The sequence below is a fragment of the Sinocyclocheilus anshuiensis genome, unplaced genomic scaffold, assembly GCF_001515605.1.
Source record: "Sinocyclocheilus anshuiensis isolate Anshui unplaced genomic scaffold, SAMN03320099.WGS_v1.1 scaffold1038, whole genome shotgun sequence".
NCBI classification, from domain to species: domain Eukaryota; kingdom Metazoa; phylum Chordata; class Actinopteri; order Cypriniformes; family Cyprinidae; genus Sinocyclocheilus; species Sinocyclocheilus anshuiensis.
In genome coordinates this window covers 928,689-938,957 of record NW_015536540.1, presented here as the reverse complement: position 1 = coordinate 938,957, position 10,269 = coordinate 928,689, and the positions used below count along the sequence as shown (strand labels likewise).

At 37.0% G+C, this 10,269-nt stretch overlaps 1 protein-coding gene across 2 annotated transcripts in view; it reads left to right on the top strand.

Annotated features, from left to right (window-relative positions):
* Positions 1 to 1,096: 1,096 nt before the first annotated feature.
* Positions 1,097 to 10,269, top strand: part of LOC107697034 (plectin-like) — a 108,418-nt gene continuing 99,245 nt past the window's right edge. For both annotated transcript variants that reach the window (XM_016497668.1, XM_016497676.1), the window contains exons 1-3: positions 1,097 to 1,578; positions 2,752 to 2,789; positions 5,241 to 5,525. In XM_016497668.1, the coding sequence (XP_016353154.1) occupies positions 1,422 to 1,578; positions 2,752 to 2,789; positions 5,241 to 5,525 (480 nt within the window). In that variant the 5' untranslated portion in view covers positions 1,097 to 1,421. The remainder of the gene's footprint in view (positions 1,579 to 2,751; positions 2,790 to 5,240; positions 5,526 to 10,269) is intronic.

Here is a 10,269-nt window from a genome sequence, read left to right as displayed (position 1 = left end):
ATTTTCCTTTAGTTATTTTTATATTTCATCCAAACTCCAGACAAAATGCTTGTGGAAAATGTGCTGTTTGGAACTTACTGTATGCATGTTTCCTGGAACCTGATCAGTTTGGTTTATTCATCAAAATAGAGACTAATGCATCCACACTACCGTTAAAAAGTTTGGAATAATTACAACTGATTGTCTTATGCTCACCAAGACTAAAAATCCAGTAAAACCTGTAATACTGTGAAATATTACGACAATTAAAAAAAAATGTTTTATATTAATACTTTATTTTAAAAATGGCTGTAATGGCAAAATAGAATTTTCAGCAGCCATGATCCTTCTGAAGTCATTCTAATATGCTGATTTAGTTCTCAATTTGTGCCAGTTATTAATATGGTTCTTATATCAATTGTTTGTTTTTGCTGCTCAATTGTTTTCATTTAAGAATTCTTTGATAAAAAGTTAAAAGAACAGTATTTGAAATAGAAATCTTTTGTGACGTTGTAAATGTCTTTACTGTCAGCAGGGCCGTCAGGACGCGTGCCCGGTGCGAGGTTGGCAGTGGGGCCCCCCTCGTTCCGTTCGCTGTGGGGCCCCCTTAAGCGCGGGGCCCGGTGCAACCGCACCAGTTGCACCCCCCTAAGGACGGCCCTGACTGTCAGTTTTGATCAATTTAATTCCGTTCTATATAAATAATAATTTCTTTAAAAAAACAAAATCGTATTCACAAATTATTCCAAACTTTTGACCAATAGTGTACCTCTGAGTAAAAGCATCAAATCCAGTTTTGAATGGGATGAAGAATATTTTTGTCATAAATTGCTTCATCACAAAATAAACGGTAAGCCTAAAAAGTGTTTAGCTACGGATGTCACACTTTAAAGTGTGAATATGATTCTAGAGACCTTCTCAGAACTAACCACTTTACTCAGCCGTTTTAGCAATGACTAATCTCAGTCTTTTTTTAGCCGTTGTATGTAATCAGTTCCCATCAAGATCTTTTTTATAAGTGTGACTCAAGTGTCCAAACACATTTCGAGGCCACTGTTTGCATTCATTATCTCCATGCTCTCTGCGTTTATACGCACACCTAGTAAGTGAACTACATTGTCGCTTTAAATCGCCTCGGGTGCATTTCTCTGCTCCTACCTACCATTAACCAACAGGTCTCGGAGCCGGAGTGAAATGAGGGTGTGTGTATGTGAGTGAGAGATGTTTTGCCCTGGGAGTGGCTGCTGGATATTCCAGGCAGGGTTGCGAGTGCCGCTCGGCTCAGTGAAGAAAACGCACACGCTCGTATACGCACTCCTCCAGAGCTGACGTGGGCTGTGGCCTTGCACAGCTGCTGCCCATCTGCCACTGAGAAGCAGCTACAGGAGCTAGACAAGAGGAAAGGGGGAGTAGACAGAAGGGAAGAGGAAAAGTGGCTAAGTATGGACGCGCTGCAAGATTGGGCCCTGGCGTACCCGGCTCTGGCCCGGCTGCTCTGGGTGATTGTGCTGGTATTGGCCACCGTCCTGATTTGGAGCTTGTTCTTCTGCTGCTGGGGAAGCCAAAGCTCCACCTCCCCACTGGAGAGATACCTCTCAGGTAATATAGCTGCTTTTATTCTCACTCAACTGACCTGGAATCAGTTCCTGCTGATGTTCTTCAGCTCTTTCCGGATCAGTAGTAGATACAGAGAGTTTAAGGAAGGGAAAAAAATTGTTTGCAGTGGCAACAAAATGCTGGTTTTCCATGACTGGCTGTTTTTAGTAGGCACAGCATGGAAAAGTGGTTGAGTTGTGTGTTCACTGTCATGTACTCTTTATTTGACGTCATCTGAAGGGGCGTTTTGAAGCCTCAAATCACAGTTTACTATTTGTCAAGCAGTATCCCTAAATTAAATGTTCTTTTGGATGTTATGCAATGGCAGCCGTTGCAGATTTTGGCTATGTCCAAACCAAGATCTGAAATGCGTATTTCGAGACCACAAAGCGATGGTTGTTAAATTGGACGTACTAATTGTAGCTTTCAGTGAAATCTGTCAGTTGTGTATTCTTTGAATAAATGAAACACATTCCTGTAGATTTCCATAAACGTACTTCGCAAAATCCCCAGAGTTAAATCAACTCTGCTCAGAGTACATATTGTCCCAATCTACAGAGTGTTAAATTAACACTGAAGCCGAGTTAAAGTTAATGGGATAATTAAGCAATTAATTAATTGATGAGTGAGCATTAGTAAAGAAAACCCGCTGTTAACAATGTTGAAGATGAACAACTACTGCTCAGGCTTTTAGACGTGAAAACGGATCACATAATCTTCAACAGTGGTAACTCTGCTTCAGTGTTACTTTAACACTGTAGATTGGGACAATATGTACTCTGAGCAGAGTTGATTTCACTGGGGATTTTGCGGTGTAGCAGCCATGTGTTTTCAAAGAAAACATTGAGGGTCTGACATGCATTTGAGCTTGAAAGAGTGAAGAATCAGTTCACATAACTAGATCTGGGGTCAAGGTTCAAAGCTGTTTAAATGATTACTGTGACAGGGATTTTGACAATTGCACACAATTCTAACCTATATACTTGCCAGTGTGTTTATATACGTGTATTTACCTCCAAAAAAACAAATACACACACCTCCTTATGAAATGTTTCAATCAATATCGTGACTCACAGTTGAGAAGCTTTATATTTAGTATTTCGGTTGGGCAGACATAGTTTAATATCCTCCACATGAGCTTCCTTTAACTAATTTAATACTGTGTTTCTGTTTCAGCCATGGAGAAACAGTCAAAGACAAAGCACCAGAGCCAGGTACGTCATCCTCTGTTATTAAGTTAATGATGCTGAAATGATATTTGTCTAAGTGCATTAGTAATCAAGACTCTCATACAACACAAATTGCATATATGTAGTGTGCAGATACAATTGAACATAAATTCTTGGTTATGTTCAGAATGGAATACTAGCATGCTTCATACTGCGTAATATACTCTGCATACTACCATTTTTAATGTTTGCAATTGTATCTGAAGCAGTATGTAATGGTAAACGTTTAAAACTGTAGCATGTTGCAAAGGTTTCCTCAAAAATAGTAAGCAACACAACATTGATAATAACAAGAAATGTTTCTTGAGCACCAAATCAGCATAATAGATTATTTTAAGATTGTAGCAATGATTGATAAAAAAAAAAATCAGCTTTGCTATAAAAGGAACTGCATTTTAAAATATATTAAAATAGAAAAGTTATTTTAAATTGTAATAATATTTCACAAAATTAATATTTTACTGTATTTTTAATCAATTAATGCATCCTTGGGGAGCATAAGAGACTGTCAAGAACATTAAAAAATCTTACCAACCCCAAACTTTTGAACAGTAGCGTACATACTGCAAAAACAGTAATATTAGCATGCTAGTATGCCATTCCGAATATGCATATGCCTTACGAATATGTACTTTTACCCTGCCGCCTCTAGAGGCCAGTATTGTAAAATAAGCCTTTTGATGACGCTTTACACAGGTCTTTCAGCAACTTTTCAGTGATCCAAAACCCTTTTTATATATATTGTAGAAAAATACTTTGCTATAATTGATTGTGGCACTACTTTGCTATAATTAAATATGCAAATGATTGTATATCCAGGTAAAAACATCTTAGAATCTCACAGTTTACTCAGTATATGTAGGCACACAGTAAAACAGCTGTGTACATGCACTATTACTTATAATTTATGAATGATGAACACATAATAATTGCTTTATAAGGCAAAGATGATTGAGTCTATGGGTGAGTTGTCAGTGCAGGCTTGTGTTCATGCTGGTTCAATAGACTGCCGGACAGAGATGGCTTGTGATAGCTCTGTCTGCATGAATGGAGACACTGTCTCTGCACACTGTTATAGGACAACAAAAGGCTGTTTCCTCCCCTGTCCTCCAAGTGGACAGAGAGAAAAACAGATCCAAATGACATTATCTCACAGCCCGAGAGAAGAGGCAGATAAAGTTTATATATTAGATTTGTTTGTGCAATTTACGGAACAGATGGTCAAAATGATGATGGCCATAATCATTTATTCTGAGTACTGCAATAACCCGGATTAAAGTAAAAAAAAAAATTCCAATACAATTTCTTGCATTTTCTATGTTGATTCTGAAATGCAATACCTTGCAGTGGCACCAAAAAGAATTTGGACACTTGAAATTGTATGAATGTTATTCAAATAGATCGCAGCAAGTGACTTATATATTAATTACATCCACTATTGTTACTTTACTACTCATTAGTTAAAAGTAATAGCAAAAAAGTGAAGTTAGTTCTGAGAAAACTTGCCTCATTTTATGATGCATGTATTTATGCTACTTGGTTTGATCTTTTGTATCTAATGCAATGATGTTCAGTTATGAATTAAGCTTCCAAGCACTTTTGCGGCTGTACATGATGTGTTTTGTGAGGGAGGAAAAATACGCTTTAGTTCTTGCATTTGTCTCCATGATGTCAAGGCAAACAAATTTCCATTTTCCTCCTTTAGTGTTTAAACAGTAGTGTTTATTTAAAGGAATATTTCACTCAGAAATGATAATTTGTTGGAAATGTACATCCCTCTGGGCCTCGGGCCATCCAAGATGTAGAGGAGTTTGTCACTTCCCAAGATGTTATTGAAGGAATGGAGACGTGTGGATTGTTGTGATGTTTTTATCAGCCGTTTGAACTCTCATTCTGACGGCACCCATTGGTGATGAGCAAGTGATTTCTGTTCAGAGACTGTTCATTTTTGGGTGAAATATTCCTTTAATGCTCTGCTCAAGTTGGTCTTTGTAGTTTTTCTTAGTGAGGATGGATGTCAGATCATAGCTGGATTTAAGTGTTAGGTACAAACACTGCAATCTCATTTGGTAATGGCCATTAGGTAATTAAAAAGCCCTGATTCAAGCCTTGACATAAAAGCCAGCTAGAATAATGTTCTTGTACCTGCTTTCTATTTAAACACGTATTTGTCTGATAGAAATGGCCTCCTAATTGTGCACCTGACAGATTTAATCACACTCACAGACTGTCACATAGGGACTTCCTTTGTGTGATCCAGGCAGTGGGCGTCAGAAATAGCCGAACATTCTCTAAACCCACTGATAACCCTTTTGTGGCCTTTTCAGAATTGTCTTGGCTAAAATTACTTTAACCTGCATACATTTGAAAGGTAGTTCCGGTTGTAGGGTTTATTACAGCTTTCAAATTAATATGCTGATTTCACTATTTTTTCAGCGGAAGAAGAAGCCGAAGGACAAGAGTGTCTCAGCGGCTCTGCTAAATGAGGGGATCGTCGGGGTGATCAAACTGGCAACCCCTCTCTCTCAAGAGAAACAGAAGAAGAAAGAAAAAGAAAAACACGGGAAGAAGACAGAGGAAGAGGAAGAAAAGAAGGAGGGAAAGGATGAGAAGGAGGAAGAGAAAGAAAAGAAGCCCTCTACAACAGTGAGGAAGAGAAACAAACGGCACCTGAAAGTCACCATCGCACCTGGTACTGTGACTTCAGCGTCTGCTGAACAGGTGAGAATGGCAATGGCAAATCTGAATGTCTCCTCCTGTCATATAGATATAGGGTTCAAAATTCATAAACTTAAAACAAATCCGTTTTGACACCTTTGACTTTTTGACTTTTATTTAGGTGTCTGTTCAAAACGCACCTTAAATATTTAGTTTTAGGTGCTTTTTGTGTTTTATGTTAATGGAGATTAAGAGATATAAAAAATACTAAATGTAAATTTAATATTGTTTTTTTTAATTACTAAAGCAGCATAAAGCTTTTGTTTTATGTTCTTGAAACCCTGTTGCTTGAAGAGTGTAGCTTTCTTCACATTTAATGGCACATCTTTTATTTTATTTTATTTTATTCTTTTTTTTTATTGCCAGTAGTCTTTAATTTAATATGTTGCTAAGAACCATGATTTGTTTTTTGCTATTACTAATAGAGACCGACCGATATGGGTTTTTTGGGAGCCGATACCGATATTAGGGAGTAAAAAAAGACCGATACCAATATATCGGCCGATATTCTTTATGTGTAGGCTATATTATAGTACAGTATAGTCAAAAGTTTGGACACACTTCCCATTCGTGTGTCCAAACTTTTGACTGGTACTCTTTATAGAATACAGTATATAGCCTACATAAACAGAATATATATATATATACATAAACACATTTTTTTTGCAATGATAACTCAAATGTGTTGATCAAACACTTATAATGATGTGACAAACATAGGCCTATGTAGTGGAGGCGGGGTATTTAACAATTTAACAATAAACTTTATTATTCAAAATGAGTCTGACATCAGTGCACTTAACAGTAAACTTCACTTCACTTATTATAAATAACTTAACACAAATAGAACAAAATATATATAACTTGAATTAAGAAATTAAATAAGGTAGCTGTGTAGGGCAAGCAAGCTACTGCCAAACCAACAGGGGCAGGTTTATGCAGGAAGCACAGCTTTTCCAAATGTAAACATCTGAAATTAATAAATAATAATAATTAATAATATTTTTTTTCACAAGGTCTGTTGTGTATTTTCTGGTAATCAAATGAACATACAGAACATTCGTATTTAAATCGTCTTTTTGCAGTTTAATATTCACAGACACAGTCTGTGTATATATATATACTGACCTGTTTTTTATTTATTCATCAAAAATAAGACAAATTCCATGAAATTCCGCGTTATACAGTAAATTCCGTTTTTATGGCTGGATTCCACGATTCCGTCTATGTTTTCTGCATTGCGGAAATCATAGGGCCCTACTAATGTAGCAAATGAATATGATAAGCTCATTGTGAGAGTAAAAGATGAGGACATTGTTGTTTATTTACTGAGCATTGAGTCTCTCCAACTAGGTGACAACGTAGCGTTAATTCACCATTCAACAGACTCAAGCCACCACCACACTGCCGTCTATTGGACTGCAGAAAGATACTAACTTTTCAATCTGCTTCTGCTACGTTACTGACTGTACTGACAAACTATGCTGACATCGTGTCTGCGACGCGACAAAGCGACCATTGAAAATCGTTTGAACTTTGTGTCAGCACGTCATAAATAGAACGAGGCATCCGTTTACTGCATCCAGTGACAATGCGCGATGTGACCGATGTGATAAACATGAGTTCAAACAGTACAAACACCAGCATTGACTGAATGGCCGCGATCATCTCCGATATATCGGCGGCAGGCTCATATCGGCCGATAATATCGGCTAAACAATATATTGGTCGGGCTCTAATTACTAAGTGGTGGCAGTTGGTATTAGGGGGACATTTTCATTCTTTAGAGCATTAATTGGACAAAGATGTGAATATGGCTCTGTGTCCAATATGAGTAACCATTATTTTTGGCCCACTTGTAAACGCTGTTCACACCAAGAATGATATCTAAAAAGCTGACTATAACAGTCAGTAACTATATTAACATCCACACCAACGCATATTATAAGAAAGTGAAAGTGACGTGACATGTGGCCTGCACAAGCATGCTGCAGTTATGTGGTCTGCTGCTTTAAATGCCAGTGCTCTTTAAACCAGGATAGATTATGATTGGCTGTTAATGATTTCATCATTCATCAACCTGAAGAAAAAAATTATTATTAATTATTAGAATGATTTTTAAAAGTCTTTATTTATCATTATAATTATCATTTAGTGTGAACAACCCTTAAGACTGTACATCTGCTGAAAGTTTATTTTAGAGTACACATATGTGGGCTTCAGTGCCAATAGACTTGGTCTAAAAGACACAAGAAAATGTACTGAAGTAAGTTTTAGAAGCATCTCCTAAATGAAGAAATGTGCATGTACATTTTAGCAGTTCATCTGGACCACCCAACAGCTTCAAACATCGTAACATACCCAGCTGTACCCATAATGAAGTGCATTAGAGGGTTAATTTCAGTAGGCATTTTGCACAATAGGCTGAAGCTGGCACTGAGACTGGTGCTGTGTTAGATAGCGTTGTACTTTTATCTAATGCTAAAAAATATAAATACTGTAAAAAATGTCTTGCTTATTGTAAGTTAATGTTAGTTAACTACCACACACACATACAATTCTACAATATACAAAATATATAATAAATTAATAAAAAATTACTATATATAATAAAAAGAATACAAAATAATCAATAATGACAGCTTTCACTATGATCATCAGTTTTTTTATTTATTTATAGTAGCCTATATTTTAATTAATATTAATATTTTGTTTTAATCATTTAGTTTTTATTGTTAATTATAAATATTATATACTAATCTTTACATTTATGCATTTGACTTGACTTACATTAAATATAGGCCACATTTTGTGTGTTCCTGGGAAAAAAATCGAACCCATGACCTTGACGTTGTTAACGGGATGCTTTACCAGTTATAGGAACTTCATGCTTAATGTTTCTTTTGGAACTCATTTGGTGTGCACATAAGTTGATTCAAATGCTTCAGTCCCTAGTGAGGCTTGGGGTGCATTACTTTGGGTCACAACTGTATAGTTTATCAAACAGAAAAGCATTTGTTCATGGGAAGGCAATAAACTCTCTCCCACATAATAGATCAAATCTATCGTTGCATTGTGCAAAACACCCAGTGACACTCCACCATTGTGTGGAACTGAAGCACTACGGGGCAACACCGAGTTGGATCAGATCAGTTCAGATCACCTTTCCCCGTGTCCAGCAGTGATCATCCACAGAATTTTGCACCGTCATCTCCACGGGCAAACAGCGCCGAAGCATCCAGCGGTATAATAATCACTTGACTTTCATAACTAGGGCGCGTTCGTGCTGGATCCCTCCCCGGTAAGTTCCACTGCAGGTACATTTCTCCAGATGGCTGCATCACTGAAATATGCGTTATTCGCAGGCGGGACGCTGCAAGTTTTGCATCGTTTCTCCGGAGCGTTATATGCGGGGTGGCGACACTGACATTGGCGTGTTGACAGATCAGAAGGGAGGGTGGTGAACAGCTGGATGCTGTTTATGCTCTGTAAACAGAGTCGCGGTACCCATATGAAGCAGTTGTTTAAAGGATGCTTGGTGTGTTTGCCGCATCGTTGAATCTTCTGAGCAATGATGACGAGAATACTTCTGCGCGCGATTATATGCGACGCGCTGAGGATTTCTCATAAAAATGGTTGAATTTGCAGCGCTCGAGAAACATAAACAACAGCAGCAGTTTTCTGTCAGTCTGCTGAGGTGGTTTGAAGTCGTTAGTAGTGCGTTTGTTTGTTCCGCTATTGACGAACACAGTGTCTGTGTCACCATGGTAAATGACAGTGCTCGTTGAAGTATTATGTAATATCATGCAAATAGGATATTCATTCAGTAACCTACTACGGTAAACACAAAAGTGGACACACCCCACTCATTTGCGAATAATAGTAGGGCCTAATTATAACGATGAAATAACACAAATGGAAGATATTTAAAAATATTTATTTTATTTATACACTACCGTTCTAAAGTTTGGTGTCAGTAACATTTTTTTTTTTAAGTTTTTATTTAAGGCTTTTATTTGATCAAAAATGCAGTAAAACGGTGATATTGTGAAATATTACAAGAACTGTTTCTATTTTAATATGCTATTAAATGTGATTTATTCCTATGTAATAATATGCTGATATTTGGTGCTCAAGAAACATTTCTTATTATTATCATCAGTGTTGAAAGCAGTTGTGCTGCAATTTGTAGAAACCATACATATTTTTTTTAGGATTCTTTGGTGAATAGAAAGTTCAAAAGAGCAGCACGTTTGTAACAGTACGAATTACTTTGCTGTCACTTTTGATCAATTTAATGTGTACTTGCTGAGTGAATTTTAATTTCTTTATAAAAAAAAAATGACTGATCCCAAATTTTTGAATGGTAGTATATAACTAAAAGTTATGGAGATGTTGTATTTTAGGCATTTAAGCAAAGGATTTTATTATCATAAATCCATCTAGTGTGTCCAAACTTTGACTGGTAGAATCGGTGTCTGTTTCTATAAAGTGGGGCAATTCCAACTTTGCAAGGACAGTCTGGCGCTTCTGACTCGCAGCCTGCTGTAAGTAAGTTTTCATATTTAATGAATTTGCCACTGATGATTGAAACGCGAGTTTGAGCAGTGTAGAGTAGCGCTTGTTGTTTGTCATTTCTACGATCACAAATGCAGACATGGTTTAATGTTTGCGCAGCCCGATACACAACGCAACGCGTAAAAAGAACAGTATAAGTCATTATAATCCATAATTATGTCCCCACTGG